At 44.0% G+C, this 24542-nt stretch overlaps 1 protein-coding gene across 1 annotated transcript in view; it reads right to left on the minus strand.

Annotated features, from left to right (window-relative positions):
- Nucleotides 1–24542, minus strand: part of COG3 (component of oligomeric golgi complex 3) — a 1080852-nt gene that overhangs the window by 626040 nt on the left and 430270 nt on the right. The window contains exon 11 of the mRNA XM_069640775.1: nt 6692–6783. Within this exon, the coding sequence (XP_069496876.1) occupies nt 6692–6783 (92 nt within the window). The remainder of the gene's footprint in view (nt 1–6691; nt 6784–24542) is intronic.

Genomic DNA, 24542 nt, shown 5'->3' on the forward strand with positions numbered 1-24542 from the left:
GGACCACCATGGACACCGTCACTAAAATGTCACACTCGCTCCACGGGCCGAGCACATTGTCATGGGGAGGACCACAGTGGAGCCCGTTGAGCAGTCTCTGTTGTGCACTATCCCTCCCATGTAATCACTTGAAATTGCACTGTAGATTATGCAGGGCAGGGCACCATGAGCACTGTTCACCACAGACTCGCTCTCTCCATGGGCTGTGCTCGCAATCATGGGGCGGACCACATTAGAAACGTTCCGCAGTCTTTGTTGTGCGCTATGCATCAATCACTACTTCATTCACTCGTTCTGTAGACTTCTCAGGGCGGACCACCATGAGCACCATTTGTTGTATGCATCACACGTTCTTGGGCCGTGCTCGTTACTACGGGCCAGAGCCATGCAAAACCGCAATGCAATTGACGTATGTTATTGAACTCACTTGTTGCTGCAGGGTCAGATCACAATGGGAGCCGTTCGCCAGAGTATCTTTTTCGCTTCCAAGTGTTCCTTCTAACTTTCCATTGCGGCCGCCTCAATCCCACTACGTCCCCGGCCGGCCTGTATCTCTTGGCCCCTCGTTGTTACAACACATTATAGCTTCACTGGTGCCTCCCGCCCGGGGGAGGGGGCGGGCGGGAGGGGGCGGGACAACCACTAGGCTCTCTCCCCACAGATGAAATGAGAAGTTCATCCCTCACAGAGCATGCCCCTTGCTTTGGGGGCTTTCATTCCGCCTCGGCCAGGTCTAGTTCACTGAAGCCTCCGACTTGCCTGCAACACTCCACACAGGATACCGCGACATCCTGTGCCTCGCTGCCTTGTCGCCTTGCTGCAATCATATCATCTGACTTGTCCTTTGGTAAGCCGCATCTGCCATTTTGATTCTCTTTCTTTACTGGGCCGCCAACTCTCCGCAGCTCAAAGTCCTTCAATCTTCCATCTTTGCACCCTCTGCTTGGACGACTGATTGCACGGCCCCTTTACTTGCACAGGCTTCAGTTTATGTGCTCAAATGCCCTTTGCAGCTACGATTTGTACTCCAGAGAATGCCGGATCCGTAGGAACCTCCCAGAGACATGTCCTACTGCATGGCTCTTTATATGTTGTGATATGAATTTCACGAGTATGGTGTAGCTGAATGTCCTCTCTACCTTGTATTTCTTCATTTTGTCTTTAGCCACGCCGCAGCTTCACCTCTTTATTCACAAGAGCAACGATTGTTTATGAAAGAAGTCAAGTGTTTAAACATTGTATCTGCAGGGAGAGAGTGCAAGCATTGCCCAAGCCAAGAGTATGCCCTTATTGAAGTATGACCCTTCCCAGCCGTCCTTCAAATTTTGGGTAAGAGGAGGTTTGGAACAAAGCACATTTTTTTAGTCTAATCAATGGGAATTGAGACAACAGGGATTTTTGGGCGCACTTGGGAGACTAGGTGAGCACACAACCTATGTGTGTGTTGTTGCCCTGTAGGGTGGGAGGGATGGTTTAGCATGCTTAGTTAGCCACATCACCTTTCCGAACAAAAGGAGGAAATTATTTTTCTCTGGTTAAAATCAAGGTTCTTACTACCTAGCATTGACCATGCCCAGAATGATGGAGGGGCAAGGTAAAGACGATTTGGGGTGTCTTGTGGTGTTAGACATGCAGCATGTTTAGCCATTAAAATAAATGTTGAGAATATGAGAAACTGGTTTGAGAGCAATTTTAACTAAACACTGTCTTGTGTATTTTGTTTTCCCCTTTTTCACTGCTCTCATGCAGCCTGTGTTTCCTTCTTTGGCTGAAACAAACTCCACAGAAACACAGATTGACTCATAGAAGTGTGAATCTCTTTTTAACGGAAAGAAGTTGTATTTGGAACATCTGGATGACACTCACTACATACCAAGCAGAATTTATGCTAACATGAATTGGTTTTTTGTATGTAAAAAATATTTGTCCTGATGAGGCGCACCAGATAGAGAAATTTCTTGTCTATTGTGGTGCCCGAAACTCGAGTGGACAACACCATAGTGCCCATTATTTCCTATTTGGGCTGTCTTGAGTTCTTCAAAAAATGGCTATTAACATAAGTTCACAAATAGGTTTTTGAACATCTGCCTTGATGATTTTTGTGAAAGAAATATTTAATGTTTAACATGCCTTTGTAAAATACAACAAAATCTTTGCCCTAATAGATGGGTGTTCTATCTTTAGAACAGAGTTATTAGCATTGCGGTTTTTGCACAGTATGTATGGTGGTCAGTATGAATGTGAATGAAAGTGGATGTGAGTAAGAATGGGTGAGATGTGATCACAGGTCTTGGTATGATGTGTTTTTTCTAGATGTGAGATATATATTGTCAAAATTGACTTTTAAATACATGAAATGTCAATGTGTTATATGTGGTTTTTCTCTTATAAATGAATGTGTTTTTAAGGAAAATTGAATAATAAATGTAATAAATGAACTTTCAACATATACACCGTGAATTGCCTATAGTTTATGCCCTCGAGTAGGGTTTGTTTTCTGGAAAGGATGTTTTGATAGCGCTTCTTAGATGCGAAATATTTTATGAATGGAGGGGTTGCACTTATCCACTGATAATTGCAGGTTTGTACGCTTATTGAAGTTGAAAGCAGCCTTTCATAAAGCCAGAAAATGGTCTAACAATTATTGTGAGCCTAATAAAAGTTAAACCTTGACTAAGTTACAAGTGTGCAAGCATTACCTGAAGCTAAGAGAGTGGCACAAAAGACTTCTGGGTAATAATTTGGCTAACAGCTGGCAAAGTGGTGAAGGCAATGTTTGGGAAGGGAAATATTGCTGCTTATACCGATTACTTGAAGTTGACATAAACTATGTTGCCAAAGACTGTAAACATAAGTGGGTCATAAAGGCAAACTTAGGTTGCTGGTGTTAAAGATAGACAAGAGAGGCAAAGAGGCTGCCCCTTTTTTTAAGAGAAATATTCAGAGGAAGAGTGCCTTGCCTATTTGAAGGTGCTGCAGTACCTTAAAGTGGATCTAGTCAGCATCAGTTTAGAATCACAAAGTACTGAAGCTTTGGTGGTATATTTGGTTGTCAGAAGATGTAAGATTTCGTTATCGCGAATGAAGTGGAACACTATGAGGCAAAGGAGAATGTCCTCATGGTAAACTCTAGTAGAAGTGAAGTTGTTGAAGTAGAAGCAACAGCATTGCAATGTCATCCTGACAAACGCTTATTGTGAACCCTAACCTTGTGAATGAAGATATAATAACTGTTACCGTAGACTTATGTTTCACTAAAATTCATAAAAGTTGCATTCCTATTGAACGGTACAATGTCTTCTTGGACAATTGGAAGTGGAGGCAGAGCATTGTGGCTGGGAATAACATTGATGCTATTTTGAGGAAGTGGAAAGTCTTCATTTCACCAGGAAGAAGAGGGTTGTTGTTGTTGGAACTTTGGTTAACAAAACGAGTTTACTGAGGTTACTCAAAGGTTATCAAGAAACTATGAATATAACTGTTGATGTTATTTGACTTGCCATATATTTTCTTTGTGTATTTGATGTTAGATGTGAGGGCCAGACATCCTGTGTTAGAGTGTTTCCCTTTAGTTTTGTTAGGCAGGGAAATCCTCATCAGAGTAGGCATAGTGAGGGAATTTATATTATTTATACTTTAATAAAATGGCATGTTTTGAACAATCATCAAACGGTTGTCTGTCCCGCATTGCTGACCACTAACATACGTAAGTGATTATTAAGCTGGATACTGTTGCCAGCAGTGCTTGCGCAAGGAATGAGAAAGCCAGGCTTCTCTCACTGGCTTTTGTGTTCCTTTCTCCACGTGCTGCACCACTCATCCAACTTCTGGCTTCACTTAGGACCTACACCTTTCCTCGTTGAAGGGGTATCCGGTCTGGCCACTCAATTAAGGAGCCCCTCTCGCTCCAGAAACCCACAGCTTCACGAAAGCCTTACTGCACGCCTTCCGCTGCGCAGCCTCTGCACATCAGAATGTGGGGGGGAACAAGACTCTCACGGAACAAGAAGGTGAAATCTGCTGCATCAGAGTCCCGGCGTCCCTTTGTTTCTTCCACTTCTGCCTGGATTGCCAACGCTGTGCCTTCTTTCTTCTGCTTATACTACGACTGCATACACTCCAGCCACAGTTCCAACTCCTTCGAATTGCCTGCTCCTTAGTGGGCCGCTAAAGTCTCTCAGCTTCCCTCAGGTGTGGGCTATCAGACTTAATTGCTGGACTACCACTACAGCACGACTCTTCGGCCCTCTTCCACATCCCAGTACTTATGGGATTATGGAACTTGTAGTCCTCCCCAACACAGTTAGACTTTCTGACTTCTTCTGCTGTACAAACAGCCATTAAAAGTGTGGGGTTATGGGGAAAGCTAAACAGGGGGATTTCGCAATCTTTCTGGCCTCTTCCCCCTCCTCCCCCAATGTGATCCTCCTGGAGAAAACCACCCCCGGGGTCTGGATCAGGAAGCGTCTGCCCTTCCCTTGCCACATGAGAAGGGTCCCAGGCCACATTTCTGATTCATCACACTGGCTACAAATGTCAAGAACCATATTTTATAACCCCATACCTGCCGTGCCAGCATTCTTTTTCCTTTTTTAGGATTCCAGAAGTCCTAGAGGCGGACGAGGGAATGAGCTACCTAGTAGCAAGAGCTGATGGTGAAAAGAAGGCCCCTGGAGCGGTACATACTGCCAACCGGCACCCAGGAGCGACACGCAGACAAAGACTTCAGGAATTATGGTATTTCTCAAGGACTACCATGGCAGAAGTATGTCCGACCCATGCTGGTGGACCACACACACACAAGATCTTTGACAAAGACTATATTTGCTGTGGGCCACCATTGCTGAGCTTCTCAGGATCCGTGCTTGAGGAGGGGTAGAAGCATCATAGGAATTTTAAAGCCTCATGCTGGTTATGACACGAACTCAGGGGGAAAGCAGCCTAGCCATTGGCGTGGGGAGCCAGGTAGGCTCCAAGACCAATGGGAGGAGTAGTAAAAATGGGACACAGGAAACCAGACAATGTAGGGTGTTTGTGTGAGGTCAAAGGACGAAGCAGCAGACCGAGAGACCAAGAGGCGGAAGGAAGGTGCAGTAGAAAGTGGTGGAGGCTTGTAAAGAGCATGTTCAAGGTGAGGTATTGGTTGGTGTGAGAAAGCAGTACATGGGTGTTAGAGTGTGAATGGTTAGTAAAGAGAGTGAAAGAGGTTAAGAGTAAGAGTAGGGGGTGTATGTAAGAGTGAGTGTACTAGGGCAAGAGTGAAAGAAGGGGGACTTTGGGAGAAGTGGGGGGTGGAGTACAGTGTAGAGGGAGATCGGGTTGTAGCGTGGAGAGGGAAAGTAGTGTTGTGGAGAAGGGAGAGTAGTAGCATGGAGAGGGGAGAACAGCAGGAGACCAAAGGACATTGGAGGGACAGAGGGATGTAGAGAGGGACAGGAGGAGGAGGGTGGGAGAAAAAGAAGGGGAGAGAGTAGAAGGAAGACAAAGAAAGGAGAGAACATAAGAGCAGATAGTACAAGGGCATGAAAAGGTACAGCTAAGTTGAACTTGGATGTTTTCCATGTATGGGCCTTAAAGAAGTTTAGTCCATACCTATTTGTATCTACTTTCACGTTCAATTGTAGCCCACCTGGTTTCCTTATGTTTTAGTTTTCTACTAATAAGGTAGATGGGGTGCGCTCCCTGCCTTTGCTTTCAAATTGACTCAAGACTGTTCCAATCCCTGTATTGGATGCATCATTCTTGACTAAGAATGCCAGAGTGCTATCTGGAGCTCTCACCACTGGAACTTTACAGAGAGCATCTTTCAGCCACTGAAATGCTTTTTCACAGTCTTCATTCTACTTCACCCTCTTGGGGTAGTTCGGAGAAGACATAGTATTCAGAGGAGAAGCTATGGTCCTATAGTTCTCAATGAAGTTCCTGTAACATCCTGTGAGTCCTAAAAAGGCTCTGCACTTCTTAGGATCTTTTAGTTGTTATGGTACCCTGGTTAGGATCCATCTACAAATTCCCAGAGGAAGCTAGATAGTGAAGGCGATTGCCTTGAGGCCCTCATGAGTAGCCAGCCAGACCATACAGAGTAGGGGTTGCCGATCTCTATTGACCACCTTGGGATTTGAGGATGTCTGTGCTAGGGTGGGAAAAGCCCACGGGAGACAAGAGAGGAAGACATGTGTTCTTGAGGGCTTCTGTGAAAGGAAGGCAACGTAATTTCTGTGATTGAGGAATCAGATTTCCGAGGATGTTGGGCACAGAGCTGCACTAAACCACCATCTGAAAATGTAAAAAAATAGTTTGCACTGAAGGATACTTATCTAGATGAGGAATCTGTGGTAGGGTGTAATCAGTTAGAAAGAGCAAGATAGTCAAACTAAATGTGATGCGACAAGGTTAAACTGGTAGCAATCCTAAAGCTGCTTTAGCATTCGGCCAGCAAAGGTACTACTAGCAATTGAAACATGAAGTGCTCACACACAAGCAGTTTTCTCTCTCAACATACACAACCAAGTGAAAGAAACGCCAATTCAGTGAGGAAATAAAGAAAATGCATAAATATCAGTAATAAACACGCTAGATTTGCAACAATTGCCCACAGAGCAACATGACATACGCATCTTAGAAAAACATTCTTTTAGCAAGTGACTTTTTAATCAGCCAATATGTATTACACTGACTTTTAATCACCTACTCTAATTTGGGTGTCGATTTGGTGAAAAATTCATTATAAAGCTGGTGTTCATCCTGGCACACATGGACCATAAAAGCACAGCCACTTCGAACCTGTGAAACAAATGCCAAAAATCAATTAAACAAAATAGGTACTCTGGAACACAGCCAAACGTTCCACATTCCTACCCCCAATATATCTTGTTTGGACTGTACATCGCATACATTGTAGAATATCACACCTCAGAAACAAAGTGCACTTTCTAAAAGAATTCACTGTAGAAATGCAAAGCCACTATATCCCTGTAACTACCCCAACCCTGCTCACCAGCAAATGTGTGCCCACAGACACACATACATTTACACTACTCATGGTTCATGCTCAAAGCAGGTCATCATAAAGAATCATCTCTAAAATGAAATGCATAATCAGATGATTTAGGAGACCAAGGTTACTAGACAGATTATTGACCTTCCTGTGAGATCTCACCAGAGTAAAATTCACAAATCGTGAGCTGTGAAATTCAGAGGCAGTTACAGTGGAAAACTAATCAAGTTTCAAAGATAAAGAGAATGTTCTGACAAGTTTCATTCAATTCAAGGTCACGTGGTAGGCAGCACCTAAAATCTGCAATCTTTAGAGTTGGAGAAAGGGGCCACGGGACCTGCAACGTCTCATTTGAACGTGTGCCACACTGCCCATAAGATGTTGCCAACATGTGCACTATGAAGTGAACCTCCCTTGAAATCGGCAGAGAGAACGATTGACTAGGTCCCAAGCTCCTTTAAAACTAAGGGGGCAAAAGATCTTGCCCTGAATGACTCCTGTGGTTCACGACTGGCGCAACAGGCATGTCAGATGACAAACATACATAGGGCAGGGCACATTGATACCGCCACGTAGGTGATATGATGAAAGCACAATTGAAGCTACGAACAAAATACTGCAGGTTAACAACATCCCTGTTGAGATGGATTTCTGAACTCTGACATTATGGGCAAAGGTTCAGAATGCCAGCCTAGTTTCTTGGAACAGGGAAACCTTCTGAACAAGCCAGACCAATCAAGGTAGCATTGGCGGAGGTCAAGACTAGGTCTCAGGAGGGGTGTGGGTGATCGAAAGTCCACAATGAGCACACACAGTTAGCGACACCAGAAATTACTCTCAGTCAGGTGTATATATCAAAAATACATATACATTATAGGCCTTTTAAGTCAAACAAGATGAAACCACAGCAATATTAACAATACTCATACAACACTATAGTCGGCAACATATATACAGTAACTATTGGCCGAAAGTCATTTTAAACAAGTAAAGAGCTGCAACCTTAAACAGAAGGTGGTTGGACAGTGCAAATATACTTTAGTCAGTTCTTCAGCAACCCAAACTCTAAGAGGCAGTCCAATCCCTACGAAGTGTGGAGCCTTGTGCTCAAAAGTATGTTCAGCACGGCAGCACACGATCGCGTGATTAAGTGCAAAAACTGGTCTTGGGCTGTAGTGACTCAGGAAGGTGGCTGAGGTGATGAAGAATAAAGTTCCACTATTCAAGGAGGGTCTCCACAAGAGGGCAGAGCGATTTCCAGGAATCGGGAATAGGAAGGTAGCGCAGGCTACCCTAACAAAGGAAAGTGGTCCTTGCGGGACACTCATGCGTAAAAGTCTAAGGATGCGCCAGGGGCCACGGTTAAGTGTTGCAAGTATTCACTGACCCTCGATGCAGTCCGGACCAAACTTCACCAGTCACGTCCAGTTCGTTCGCAGGTTTGAGTCCCGCAGTTGAGCGTCTCTCCGGCTTTCAGGGGCTGCGTTCCAGGACTTCAGTTTGTTTGTGTGTTTGTTTGTTTGTTTGTGCATTTATATAGCGCTACGAACCCTCAGGTATCTGAGTGCTGCTTATTTCGCATGGTGTGTGGTGCTCATTTATCAACCTGGGAAGGATGAAAGGCTGAGTTTGGCCCTGCCGGGATTCGAACCTGCATAAGCAGGCTCTGCACAGATGTCAAAGCAAGCGCTCTACTCGCTGTGCTATCTGACCGGCTTTGTGGTGTGACAGTGGTCTTTTCTCCGCTTCTGGGGAAGGGATCAGGCCAGTTCCACTGCAGGTCGTCTTAGGGCACAGGAGGGCACAGCAGCAAGGCACCCACGAAGCTCGTCACCACAGCGGAGCGACAGAGGTACCTGATAGGCTCAGGTTCAGGCGGACTCTCCTAATTCCAGACTTAGGAATGCTAGGTGTATGAAACTCGGTGAGCTTACTGTTCCCAAAGTCTCAAGTTGAAACTCGAGACGGCAGCGGTTCAAAGGCAAAGGTCCCGTACGAGCTGGTCAGTTCACTGGGCGGTCCAGACACACTTCCGAAGAGGCTTGTTTGCAGGTTAAGCAGGAGTTGCCGAGAGTAGTTAGTCCCACTACTCCAACAGGGCGACGCGCCCTTGCAGGCCTTCTCTGATCGATGAGAAACAGGGGCTCTGATGGCACCACAGCGGGGTCAGGGTGCCAAACCTTCCAGCGGGTCCCCAGCTTCTTCGGTTCAGGATATTTGGCTCCTTTACTAAATTCGGTGTGAACTCAGAAGATCGACCTGGAATAGGTCTAGAGTGCCTTCTCTTATCCAAAATACCCAAATGCGGTTTGGACCATTGAAAAGAGTCAAAAATGCTTTAAGAGTAACTGCTGCCACCAGCTCTGTCCTGGGCACACTTGTACATTCACCAAAAATCCTTGGAGGGTCTTCAGGGCGTTAAAAATGAAAATGAGACCCTAGCGCACTCTACTGGAAGGTACACTTTGCACTGATAAAATGTTGCCAATAAATGGCAACAAAGTGAAAGACTAAGGGAAACAAAGTCTCCCAGTACTGACAGTCTGAAGGGCATGTTAGCTTCCCCTTAACAAGAGGAGCAAAAGCCCAGGAGCACAGCAGAAGGCTGGGCTCCACTGGTAAAAGTCAGGCTAAGATGGTCAGACAAAAGCAAAAAGTTGGGGGGGGGGCGTTTCACAACTGGAGGGAAAATTACACATAAATGGAAATCTTTCCTAACAATCTTCTACTCAATGGTCTACCCATCAGAATTATGGATAATACATGGTGGGAAAACGTGCTTCTACTCAGACTTTGAGCAAGCTGCCCAATTTGCAGAGTCCTGCCGTGGCGAGCCCCCATACCCTCCTCCCCCGGTCATGGAATTGAACTGCTGCGAAGAGATCATGTAATTTCTTAACACTTATGGCACCTACAAATCAGTGTACAATGCTTAGAAGTTCCACAATACTGTAGTCTGTCTGGCGTGTGCTTAGCGGCTCTATTGTGTCTTTACTATGCCACTTTCCATCTTTGTACGTGTTACAAAGTGCATCTGCACAGTCTAATAGTATGTAATCTCCATTGGCTGAGCAAGCAAGGCTAAGGAAAAGTTCCCCCACAGTTCTGAAGTGACCAACCAGAGAAGGTGAAAGGTTAAGGTGGAGTTAATCACACCATTTATCGGGTATTACTCTAATGGGTTGGGGTGGTCCGTGTTGATGGCGGTGTAGGACCTGCAGCAACATGTTCAATAAGTCTAGAAAGAGGCTTACAGGCTGTTGTGCTTCGCCTACGACAGTGGCACTGTGCAGATGGGCAGATTCAGTTAATCTTAAATCATCATGCCAGGCACCAAGATGTCTGGGGTCTCAACAACTGTCAGAAAACACGTAAGGTCTTATTATATTCATCAAGACACTGGGTCCATGAATTATGTCTCCAAAAGACTCATCACTGAACTCATAAAACAGATCAAATTGCTAACAGATGGGGAACAATGAGACACTTTTCAACTTACTCCAACACACAATTGCAGACCCAAAGGGCAGATGCGGCCTTGCCCCATGTACCTTTCACTACAACAAAGTGCAGATATTGAATGTCCAGGCAACAAACGCAGACAGTCAGAATTCTTTGAAAAGGTCACTAAACTACCGCCTCGCGATTTAGATAGGACGACGGTATTTGTTGGAGATTGTAAAAGTTTGTATGACACAACATTGGACAGCTTGTTAGGTACAAGTGGGCCCATGACAAACTTTGCACTATCAGCAGCTTAACCTCATACCACAATCTTGTAGATATATGGCAACTACTCTACCCATCGACTAAAGAGAACACACAGTAGTATGGAGCACGTGATTCACAGCCCGGAATCGATTACATATTTGTAACCCAAGAATCAGTTTTCATAGAACCCATAGACCACTACTAGACGACAACCCAGTAAAGATTACCATTCAGGTTCTGGCTGGGTCTTCCGCCCGTAAGTATTCGATTCAAACCGCAAGCCTCATCAGACCCGGTTTTTAAAAATGATGTCACAAAATCCATGGAAGAATACTTTGATAAAAACAAGAGAACGGTTGCAATGATGAGAGCACTGTGGGAAGCATTTAATATTCCTATTATTGGTACATGCATATCCAAAACGAAACAGGTGTTGTGGCAAAAATAACCACTCACGAGTCTGGTGTACTGATGAACACTTTATTAGTAAAGCAATAGCAGACACATAACCAATGGCACCCTGGGACTTTGGCATAAGTGAAGCTCCCTCCCTCCTTCAGGACGTTCTCTTATACCCACATGAATGCATGAGTTTCAATGGCAGGGGGGGTGGTTCCAGCTGGGCAAGGTCACACCATGAAACATTATTGCTGACAGAGACAAAACCTTGTTATACAGGCCTTTGATGCCAGGTGCACTGTGCCATGCTTGTTAGTGTCATCAGCGAGGGCAGCATAGAAAAAGCATTTTACCAAGGTGAATATACTCCCTAAAGCTTTGCACCCACTCTGCGAGAGTCCGATGTAATATGATTACTTCTGCCAGCTAAAGCCACCTTTCAGCAGGAAAGTGAGAGCATAGAACACGCTTGCCTGTGCCAAACGCGATATACGTCAGAAGCGAGAATAGGTAGAGGCGAGTATTCTTTCAGGATAGTGTAAGGGGTCAGAAATGAGAAGCGGACACACCAAGGTATTCTTCGCAAAATTAGTCATTTTCATTCATAGGAAAGGGTTTAGATAAAGGCCTAGCTTCCCTATCCTAACATGAATATCCCTTCCTATAAAAACTAAAGCAAGATGACCTTGTGTCCAAGCTCAATCTGATCCTCACACTAATACATACAAACAAAATGTGCAAGGTAAATGTTTCAAATTTCAAATAAACAGAAAAGTGCAATAACTCAAACATAACTTCTACCAAAACAAGGGGTGAATTCCTTCCCATGGATTATTTCAGACAAATTATTCACAATGTTTTATGGCAAAACCAGTCACGTAAAAGGCTTACAAATGTCTTTTACCTAATACTCTTTTCAAGATGACAAAACCCTTGTTTCTTCCACAAGCTAAATTAGAAAAAGAGGAAATCTATCCTAGTCTCTCAGAATGGCAAAACAAAATGTCTGTTCCATAATGCTTGTTGGAATGAGGCAAAGGAAAGTCTTTACTACTTTTCAGGATGGCAAAACAAAAGTCTTTTTCACAACAATGATTCGAGCATTGCAAAAGGTCAGTCTTTTCAAAGTTTCTGGTTGACAACATGTTCAAAGAAAACAAGAGATTAATATGACCAAGTTTCTTTTCAACAACCCAATTCAAAGTGAGTATCCTGGTATGCTTTCCTGCCAGGAAACTCCTCAATTGCAAACTCCTGATATCCTAGTGCACTCTCCTGCCAGGAATATTCCCCTTTTGGTTCACTTAGATCACCTGGTACACTCGCCTGCCAGGTATCTTTCCAAAAAAAGATGTCACTATCAGATACCCTTTATCAGGCTTCTTTGCAACACTCAATTTCTCTTTATGTGATACACAATTGTGCTTCTCCATTAGCACACTCTTTTTAACTGTCAATTTACCCCAAACTGACACCCCATGCCTGAGGGCTTGCTCAAGCTCTGCCTGTCAACCTCTTTCAGTCTTGGCAATGCTGGTTCCAGGTTTCTCCCAACTGACATCTTATGTCAGGAGAATTGTACCATGTTTGCCTTTTCCTTCCAACTCTACTATTTTGGTTTCAAAAGTACTTTTGAGCATATTCATATGAACAATGTACGGCTGCTGAAGAGTGTTTGAGACGGGCCAGCTTCCTCTTCTAGGGAGAGTCTCATTGGGTCTCTGTGCCGGCTCTTCTATTTCGCTGCCAAGACCCGTACAGCTCTTCAGGACCATGTCTCCTTACCCAGCCCCGCTGTGCACCGTCTGCTTTCTCTCTTCTTCCAGAGATCCTCGTCTCAAGTCCCAAACACCACCAACCTGCTTCTGGCGAGCGTCTCGCCACACAAGGCTTTGAATGTTGGCAGCAAGCTATCAAATACTCTGGAATTAAAGGATCTTCTTCACAATAAAGAGAAGAATACTGCTTCCCTCCTTGTGGCCTCACCACTCTCCCTTGACATTCATCTCCTCCCATGTGATCCACCCTCTGAATACCCCACCCAGGGTCCGGATCAGGTAGCGGCTGCCTTCACCTGCCCACATAGGAGTAGACTTTAGGCTTGGCATCATTACTCTGCAGGATTCATCATATAAGACAAAGTGCTACTCCAACTGTAACATGCGCAATCCAGTTTACCATCTCTCCTCATACAAGCTAGAGACAGTGATTTAAACATGGTGTGTGGCAAACAGAATATAATGGTGCACAGTGATATCATGATAGGGGGTACATAAAGAAGTATGCCTTGTTACTTATTTTTCCTCCACACAGGGAATCTTAGATATATGCCACAGATTCAACAATCTTGAGAAATAGGTAAAGGGACTACAAAATAGACAGGAATTCAAACATGTCGCCTGTGAGGCTGGAAATGCCTTATGGAGGGACATGGCCTACTAGTCCTTGTCCTGCCAAATCTCTGTGTGTGTTTTTCTTATGTTTTCTGCCACTGAGGTCCAACCTGGACCTCTGGCAATGCAGCTCTTCATTCATCTTTTGGTGAACACCACTCATGGGATACCCTCATGGCACCCATGGGTCGGGGTACACCTGTGTACCCCTTATGTGTGTTTTCGGGCACCTGTGTATTGGCCACAGAGCAAGGTATGGGCTGGTGGCACCAACATGCTGACTTGGCGGTGGCTCTGAGTGTACGCCCTTTTTTGGGATACCCAGGCCCTGCCAAAGGAATCAATGGATTCCTACAAGAAGGCAAGATGGCCACTGTGGCCTCTTGGTTTCTATTGGCTTTTACCTTGGTTGCCAAAGTCCTGAGAAGCCCGGTCTCTGTCCCTTCCTCCTAAATGGCTGTTGATTGAAAACACCATATATGTCTCTGTTGTTCCCTTTCCCCCTGACTGGCTGTTGGGTGGAAAGATCATATATGACTCTGAGGCTGCCGCCTGTCAAACTTACTGAAGCCTTCCCAGGGGCTGTGTGTAGTGGGTACATACTAGGGGTGGGACCTCTATGAATGGAGTTGGGAGTCACTCACATTATCTGTTGTGGGTGACACAATGAATGAGACAGCCCTGACTGCAACTGACATTAATGCTGTATAGTGTGCTGAAAGGATGGGTACTAACCCTAATCCACATTCTTAGTTATGGGTATCTGGGTGGAGAGAATGGCCTGAATGTCTGTGAGCCGGATTGGCTGCCTGCCTGCATGAATGCCCTTCTGCATGATTGGCTGTCTGAGCCTGGCTCAGCTTGAGTGAATGGGGAACAGATACGTATATCTGGGGACCTCTTACTTACCAATCTGTTCAGAAGCTCATCTTGAAAAAGAAGTTGTTCAGAAGCTGAAGCAAGAAGAAGCTGTTCCTTGAAGCCCAGCTGGAGAGACGTCTGCTGCTGTATTTCTTCACTGTAATCCAAAGTGGTTGTGTCTCCCAAGGACTGATCCAGAGAGGACCTGCGAAGGAGACCTCCCACTGAGCAACCTGCTGTTCTTCATCCGAAGTGCCCTTGAATCCAGTCCTGAGTGCCTGCCGTCCGGAGAAGCGATCTTCGTGAGTCCTGAAGGAGTGCCCGACATCTTGAGTCGAAGAAGTCCATTGGTGTCACCCTGGGCCAGGAGGTGCGTTTCGTGACTGCTGGAAGCTGTTGCAGCCTACCGCCCAGAAGAGGGGTTACCCTGGCATTGTGCTGCTGGACATCGAAGCTGCGAAAGTTCCCAACTGCCTAAGAACATTTCAAGGGGCATCCTCACCATGGCCAACCGCTTTCTCCCACCGAAGAGAGTCCCAAGTCGCTGAGTACAGAGGAAGGTCCATCAGTGGGTTTCCGGCCACCAGAAAGCTAACAAAGATTTCCAGAGGGTCCAGACTTGGTGAGGGTCCGAGATCCACTAGAGGTGGTCGGGTCCAGGTTGTCAGAAGCCGTAGAGAGGTCTGTGTTGCGGCTGCAGCACCAAAGAACCGAAGGTCAGAAAACCGCGATATTCCAAAACCAGACACCAAAAGTGACCTATGCACCTGTCGACGCAAGAAATCATTGAAGCGCCGCAGGGGTCTTACTCTCATCTGTCAAGCCTTTAAGGAGGAGCCCACAGCAAGTTTCATCTTCCCAGGACTTCTACAGTCAGAGAAATCACCGACCAAAAGAGCACTGTGAAGAGTAAAACTGCTGCACTTCAGAAAGACTTTGGTTCAGTTTTTCTCGTGGACTCAGCATCCCAGTGGCTCCTTCTTCCAAGCGGGTCCCTCCTCGGAGGAAATCATCGAGTGAAACCGAGAAACTCTGCCACTTCGCCTGCCAAGGCACCAAAGGTACTGTCACAAGGAAGAGCATCTTCTAGCCTCGGGAGTCATCTGGGGTGCCAGAGTTGTCTTGCATCAGGTTCACCTGTGGCCTCTCAGTTACGTTGGGATGGTAGAACCTTTTAAAGAAAGCACAAGGTTATTGAAAATTATTGGACTGGGCTGTAAAAGACCGAATAAGTTGCCCTCTAACCTGTCCATTACAAGTTGCCCAGGTGGGGGATACTCACTCACAATTATCTATCTAGCCAAAAGAAAGTATTCTGCCACTGTTCACCACTAACCTGCCTTGCATCCCTATTATGCTGTTACACCTCATTTAAGAATCCACCTGCCTATTTAAAACTGTCTCCAGTTAGTGCATCTATTACTGGATTTAAGTAATGTGTGGTACCACATTGAGTATATATTTATATTTGCCATTCTTTGAATAGGTATCCCAAGTACAAAGAGTTATTATTTATTTATTTATAGGTGTATATATTCGTGAACCCTTTAAAGAAGCTGTGTTATAACCTAACATAGTGTGTGGACATTCCTTTGTGGGGGCTTTGGGGAAGCACTGAAATTAAGAATCTGCCTGCATCACCTCCTGAAAGGTTAAAACCGGCTGTTTATCCACTGCTACCAAATTGAGAGTGTTGCCGGGGTGTTCTGTGCCTTTACCCTACCATAGTGCCTTTACCCTACCATATAGATGGCAGAAGTACAGATACCCCCCTCCAGTCTTTACATCACCTGTGCTCAAGGACAAGTTATGAAAAGATTGAGCAATTTTCTAAAGCAACCAACTAAGATCAAATACTTCAATATGTAATGGCTAGGAAATTAGGAGAAGCCGATAGGTCAAGCCGAACGGTGGTCTGGTTGGCAAATTGAGAAAGAAGCTCTCTAGCTATTCCAGTAATCAAGTCTCGAACTGTGGCGGGAATCACAAATCATATGTATATTAATAAAGTGCTACCAGAGATTGTATACTTCCACTTCCGATTGCTCTGATGCTCAATTCGACATAGATCTTCGACAAATGGAGCTTCCTAAACTTCTCCCCATTCTTGGAGAAACGTGGACTCACTAGCACCTTAGAGGAAATAAAAAATATCATAAACAGCTGCCTATTTCTATAACGAGTATTATTGAAACTGTTGTACACCCCCCTCCCCCACCTTTTGAGGGTGCATCAGGTGGCATACGAGGAGGGGCATTTGCCAGAGTCCTTGATGTCTGTGAAAATAACTTTGTTGCTGAAGGAAGGTAACATTCCGGGTTAACCGATTGATATCGGGCACTGCTGATGCTTCCTATTTATTATAACATACTAATACTGGCAAGCTGCCTACTTCAGCACATACTGCAATTGATAAATGCGGACAATGCACACCAGAAAGAAGTACCCCGCTGAACCTGTATAGATCGTTTACCATTATAGCCAACTTAAACGCCACCAAAAATGTAGGCTTGGCCCTTCTGGATGCCAGAAAAGCTTTTGATGTGACTGAATGATGCTTCATATGGAAGGCCTCATCAAAGGTTTGATTGGGCACTGCCTTTATACACTAGGTTAACTTGTTATATACATGTCAAACAGCTAGCGTCATTACAAACGCTGATATCTCCCAAGAGACACCGGTCAGGGTTATCTGTTGTCCCCACTCATTCACCTGTGCTATTGAGCACTTACACAATTATTGCATCAGAACACACGAGCGCACACACACACAAACACACAAGCACACACACGCACACACTCCTCCTCCCCCGCCCCTACCCTCCGATCATCTTCTAAATAATTGTAGGGTTGGCGACAAATGGAAAAAAAAAGTTGAACATGGTGGGGTTTGTGTTGCTTTGCAATTGAAAGAAGGAAAGAGAAAAGTAAAGAAAAGATTAACAGGCAAAAGGGTGCAGAAATCAGCCGTCAAAAAGGGGAAGAAAGATTTTTAAAAATGAAGGAAGGAAAGGTTGAATTAGAACGAACTAAATGTAAATCAAACAAAATTAGTTTATGGGGAATTCGATACGCTTGTGAGCGCTCGGTATATGTTAGTAAATGACAGCAGTTTGTAGTTCTAGTCCAAGTAAAAGGGGCCACTTCCCCCCCTAAATAAAATAAGCATTGTGTCAGTGACCAACAAAAACTCTTTACTTGATTATACCGGATTGTGCTTCTTGTACAGATATCATTTCCAAAACTATGAATCACTCCATTTAATTTCAACGGTTTCGATTTTACTGTGCATAAATATCAAGAAACTATATATTTTATGGTTCAATTTGAATCCGTATTTTCAAAAAACAAAAGGAAAGTTTGCCAACACGTTTCGAGTCTTGACTCTTCCTCGGGGCTACTCAGTTTAAGTAATGTTCGTATTAGTGACTATTATACATTTCACAAAAACTACTCTCCGTTTATTTTGGAAAGAATCAGACTTTCCATAAAGTCCACACAACAAAAACACATGACATGGAATGCAATACAAACAATAAACACAATACCACGATTATAGTTAAAACCAATCATGTGACTATGGATAAAATAGACCAAAAAGTACAATACCACTTAAATAACAACAATGACAACGGTTTATGAGCTTATTAAAGGGCTGGGAGAGTTTTATTTTTATACCATGCACATTTTTAATAGATTAAAAGTGCACAGGCCACTTTAGGAGAACCTGCCCAGATCAAATATATTAGAGCAGGCCGATATTGTGTTACGTCAGTTTCTCTTAATATAGGTTTCAAAGTAGACTTCCTGATATTTTTATATACCGAGCAGAAGAACAGGAAGTGGGCCAAGTCCTCTACTGCTGCTTGGCACAGCAGACATGACTGTTCAGTACTATTGTTCCCTGACCATTTCAAAATGACAACCCTGTGTGGTAAACAATTGAACTGGGCCTTTGTTACAAGAGTTCTCTAGTTTTGATTAGATGCCCATAATAATTATTTCTGTACATTAGGTGTCATAATGATAGCGTGGCTTTGAGAGTTCTAAACGCTCTTGCCTGTCCTGGTCATCAGCTAATACCAGCCATCAATTGGCTTAAATTGGCTGGTGCATAAAAATATGAAAGTGCATTCATTTCATAAAGCTTTGATTTTTATATCTTTTAACCAAGGTACGCTTGCTGATTTATTCTTTACTATCATCATATTAAGGATATCCATGGTAAGTTGTGCCTTACAATTCCTTACTAATCGCAACCAGTGAAGCACTAGTACCATGTACAACGCATCATTAATATGCATACAGCCTAATTCCATATGTACACTATAGTTGGGTGCTGCACGGGCGAAGCCCTAGGATTTTTTAAAGAAGCCATTCTTGATGGTCTGTATTTCATTAGTGTTCACATGGCACCATAGAGTGTCATACCATATCTTGACACTGACTTACATTGGTAGGCTTTAAGTATTAAATCTAGCTGTTTCGCTTAAGACATGAAGCGAAATACTCCCCCAATGCCTGTTTAAACCTATTCGTGTGTTACAACGCATGTGATGAGGATGAAAGTGACGATGAAAAGCGAATGCCCAGGTAGTCAAATTCATTCACCACCGGAATCACTGATTCATTGCTGAACATGGTTCAAAACCTTGGTGACCGTCTACCTCTGTGGCAGACCATGACTGCGGATAAGAGGGCGCTAACTTTCAAATCCAGTCCATTCATGAAAGATGTACAGGCCGAGATCAACTTTAGCAGTGCAATAAGAACCATGCATAGGCAAGTAGGGGTAGCTTTTTATTCCCCGATTTTGGGACATCCACACCAACTGCAACCTAGGCTTCATAAAAACCATTTATATGGAGGCTGAAAAGCAGGGGGCCAGGACGCATCCCTGGCACACCACAGCTTCAACCGGAAATCAGTGAGTGCAGTGGTCCTGCTTTCCAATCCTAACATGTGCTATTATATTTTCGTGGAGGTTAATAAGAAACCTTAAGATCCCTTCTGGGCACTTCAGGGACCAGAGTACTTGCCACAACTTGATCGGTTTACTTTATCGAAGGCAGTACTCTGGTTCATAAAGGCAAGTAAACCGGCCCTTTTTTTCCATTTACATTTTTATTGGCATTTAAGTCAAACAAACCGTTTTATGACAACTTGTAATTAGAACCATGCCCCCCCCACCCCCCCAATTTCCCCCTGCCCTCCGCGGTCCTGCACCAATCGTTCTCTTGCTCTGCTGAGGCTGGTAGGCCTGGAAGTCCACTTATTGCAATGAGCTCTCAGCCTGTCCCCTTTCTCGCTGATGACCCACTTAAAGCCCTTGTCTTCGCGGCTTGCGTTATCGTGCTAGGTTGTGAGCTATCAACAGGGCCCATGTCAAGACCAGAGTCACATATACTTTGTGTTGGGCCTTTGTAGGCAGATTCTCCAGCTCTCCCCCCAACCACAGGATAAACAGGCTGATGTTAGCCCCAATGGATACCCCTAATATAACCACTACAGCACACTGTATCATTTCACAAAACCATGTGACCTTTGGGCATTGTCACCACATGTGCCTCCAGCTCCCCTGCCCCCACATACCCTTCAGCACCGTGAAGAGCTAGAGCGGGAAAAGGATGCATCCTAACCGGGGTCATGTGCCATTGGTACATCGGTATCAACCAGGTTTCCAATATTTGTAATGATTTAGCTAGTTTGGGGATGCTGGCCCATAAACCCCTTCATTGGGCTTCCTCAATGGGTTGTTCCCCTTCCCTTTCCCAGTTGGCCATGAAGCGTCTAGCTCCCACCTCCTCCCCATTTTTCATTAGCACATATAGCAACCCCACCAAGTGACTGTCTCCTGTATTAGAAGCAATGAATTTCTCCAAGGGGGTCAACTCCCTGGTCGCAGATTCCCTAACCGGCTATTTTCTTATGTAAAGTGAAATGGCCACAATCAGATACAGATTTAGGGTCTACTCGCCGGTGCTCACTCCTAGTCTGAACCCCAATTGAATAGGTGAAAACATTTGGTGGGTTTCAACCCATTCTTCCATTCTCGCTAAGTCCACACGGGCGAATATTTCAAAGAGTGAGTCTATCAAGGAAATTGGTCTATAAGAGGCAGGATTCTCTCTAGTGCATTTTTTAGTTAATTGGCTGAATTATTGCTGACCGCCATGAAATGGTGATCTTTTCTGTATTGATTACTTCATTAAAGCTGACTGTAAGTAATGCGGCCCATTATTCCACCTGGGCACGAAATTAGTCTGGAGATACACTACCCGGCCCTAGGCAAGGATTGTGCTTTTGTATTTCACTTGGCACTGTAACCTCCTTAATTGTAAAGACAAGATATGTACCATACAACTGTTCCCTGCTGATAAAAATCAGTGTCATTTCAGAAAGTGACTAGATGTTCAGAGTCGGTATTTGAACTCCTTTCACGTGGGCAAGGACTATAGATTACAAAACTGACTCTATAAATGTATGTTGCGGGCCCTGTGTAACTAATTTCCAAAAGTTCTTGTTACCATTTTGGTTGGCTGCGTTACCAGATCAAACCAGGAATCTCATTCTCTATTTTCCTTTTAATGATAGACTTTTTATAAGTGGCTCTAGCCTCAACAATTTCGATTTTGGTGGTCGCTGGCTTTTTTAGGAGAGTAAGTAGTCTTGATCTAGCTTTAGTGCATATATATTAAACATAAATCATAGAAGGAACAGATATTCTTTAGTAATGTAATCCAATTCACTTCTAGAGATTGCACTTCTGTGTGCGTGTTATGTACTCTATATCTCAAACAGTACATTGATTATGCAATAAGTTCCTATTACAATTATCTTGGCATGAATAAAAAAGCTTTAGCATAAGAAAATGAATGCAAACAATAGGAAGGGGAAAAGAAAATACATCATTAGTAATTTAACCGTTGTGAATATATAGGTAATTACTGTAATACAGACATCGGTTTCATAATATCCGTTGTGTGACTCTCCTTTTAGACAGTGACATTCTTTGTAGCGCTCTCCTAATACATTTTTTGTCAGAGTTCATATCAGTGATTAGAGTATATTTTGTATAGCAGTTAAACAGCAAAGGTGTTATAACGGTAGCCACTATTATTTGTGAATGTACCTTCAAAAAGCTGTTGGAAAACTTTCTTTTTTTTTTAAACAATGATTGGAATGAGTAGATTATGTCGTTTCTTAATATTAATGCACAATAAAATAGAAAGCTTTGTGTTTCATTAGAGTGAATTCTGGTTTTAAAAAGGATATTGGTACACAGAGCGCAATCCAGTAGAATCAAGTACACATTTTTAAATTCCATTGGTGGCAGAAAGTAGTATGCAAGTAATTCAGTCTTGCGTGGCGGCCCCTTTGTCTACAGGGCCATTCAATTGGAAAGAAACATGCACATACTCAAAAATTGGGAAGCAATTCTCATCACCAGTACAGAGAAATTACATTTTAAGCAAGGCCATGTTATTGACCTAACGGTTTGCATATAATGTGTATTGTGTCCTAGCATGGCAGGCTTTTTTTATTTTTATGTAAAAGATATGTGCAACTATGTGTCATTTTCTTCTCTGCTCATTTATCACGACCATCTGATGAAGTCTCTGGGATTCGAAAACTAATGGATCTACCATCAAAGAATATTTAGTCCAATAAAAAGGTATCAAATTGGAAAGCGGGTCAACATATCTGTGCGAAAATTACATTATACATGTGCTACTGCTACTTGCATATTTGTCAACTTCAGAATTGTATCATTACACTTCAGAGCTAAAAGTATGTTCCTGCAAACATGTTTATATTGGTACGTTCTATCTAGCAGGAGTCATTTTGTCATCCGAGGTAGTGTGGCAGATGGTTAGCTCTAAGTTTCGATTGAAGGTCTATTGGTGTTCTCCATGGTTAAACTGGTGATTAAGTCAATGTTAATACAAAAAAGATTCTTGACATTGTGTCAGGATAGGCCAGCTTGACTTCGAACAACCACAGTGGCCCAACAGCAGTGGGTTTTAGGGGCTGTCTGGGCCCCAAAAGAGCTCAGGTGGTACATTTGTGACTGCAACCATAACGAAACGTCCAGAAAACAGCAATGTTCCGATTTAGACCTCAGTATTAAATGTCCCAGAGCATGTTCTCCTAGGCCATCTTGCGTCTCTCATTTATACAGAGTCCAGTTTGTGCTCACTGTCTGTGGTAAGTGATCATGAGCTGTTGCGGTTTGGTGCTCCTGTGGAATCATCTACCCCCGGGATATCCAGCTGAGATACAGCACCTCCCACAGAGCAGTCAGAAACATCACAGTGGCCCCAACATCACAGTCTGATTTTCTACATGAAACACGGAGCTCCAGTGGATAGACCTTGAACAATCTAGGGTACCATTACCCCTCAGATTCCTCCCATTCGTCCCCTCAGCACAAAAGCTCTGGCCGGGTATCCTCTCCTCCACACTATGCACATTAAAAATGTGTGACAGGGCACTGAAATTTAAAGCCATCCCAAATGGCCTGGGCCCAAATACCCCCGTCTTTCACAAACCAACCTTCACCCCTGGTACCCATCCCACAAGCTTCAAGAACTGGGTGAGGGGCAGACTCCAAACCCTAACGCAATTGTTTGACAATGGGCAACGGCACACTTTTGAGAGCATTGTAACCTTTAAACTGGCCGAGACAGACAGATTCTTCTACATCCAACTCTGCCACCAGTACACTCACCCTCTAGTGAGACAAAGAGCAACACGAGACCTTACCCCATTGAATTTACCCTGCAGGGAGATCCAACCAGAGGGAACACTTCCAAACTGTACTGATTGCTGCAAGATGACATGTTATCCCATCGCCCCGCATACATGACACAGTGGGAAGCGGACTTGGGACATTCAATCGAGGATAACACATGGGTGGACATTTGGACAAGAAGCTACTCATAATCGACAAACAGAGAATGCACCCTCAAAACGACTTCTCTGATGGTATTAACATCCAGAGTGCCTCCACCGCATCCAGAACGCATTACACCTGAGTTGCTGACGAAAATGTGGAACGTAGGGCACCTTTCTGCATATGTGGTGGGAATTTCCCATCGTCCAGGCCTTCTGGGATAAAGTCCTCTCTGCAAATGAAGCCATCACATTCGTTAAACTCCCGAAAAAAACAGAGGTGATCCTCCTGGGCGCCCCAATTCCAAAGGTTTACCCGAAAATGGGGGCAACCGCCAAACTCGCTCAATTACTTCTGGCAGCACAGATCACAATTGCTCACACCTGGAAAACTCTAGAAGGCCCTCTCTACTGGCACTATGGTGGGTCAAAATATGGGACATCCTAGTGGCAGAAAAGGTCACAGCAGCGAAAGAGAGTTTCTCTGCAGATTCACAAAGATATGGGTCCCACTGGACTATGACCGTTCGTACCCAGAATTAACCTTCAAACCCTGACTACCAAGACTAACCCTGAGGGAGGTCACCTGAAGTTATCGGCCAGGACTCTTCTCAGTTTACAAGAACTAGGGGCTGACACATTCTGGGCAGAAGGGCGTAGAATCCCTATGGGAGATGGGGGGGATTTATCCTGCATACATGACTTAATCCTGTTCTAGTACAATGAAGTTGTCTTCTTTTAAAAATATTTTACACCTAATCCCATGTTTGTAACCGAATAAAATACATTTAAAAAAAAGAAAACATGGAGCTCCATTCATTTAAACCTGGAGGCGAGTTGGAGATTGGGTCGTCCTTCGCTGTGAAAATAAGAGGACCCACAAACGAATGCCAGAGTTACCCTTTTTTGAGCACTTAGGGCACTAGAGTCACCCTGTTTGCAGCCAATACTGAATGCCAAAGTTACTTTGAACATAAGAGATGCTAGCAGATGAAAAGCATATATTTCTCTTTCAGGAATAGTTGGTGCCCTGTATAGTTAATCAAGAATATACAATATGCTATTAGGATCATGATAAATTCATATAATTATTAACCTGTTATGTGCAGAAATGTAACAAAACAACCTGCTATGAGCGATATTGGAATTAACCTACAGCTTTGTGAAGTACCATGTGTTATTAAAAGCATAGCCAACAGTTGTTTGCAAGTCAACACGTGTGAATGCAGCAGAGTGTGTGAGCATTGACGCATGAAACCCTGTTACACCAGCAATTTCGTGCTAGC

This window comes from Ambystoma mexicanum, chromosome 7q (assembly GCF_040938575.1).
Source record: "Ambystoma mexicanum isolate Mex_15411 chromosome 7q, UKY_AmexF1_1, whole genome shotgun sequence".
Classification (NCBI taxonomy): Eukaryota; Metazoa; Chordata; class Amphibia; order Caudata; family Ambystomatidae; genus Ambystoma; species Ambystoma mexicanum.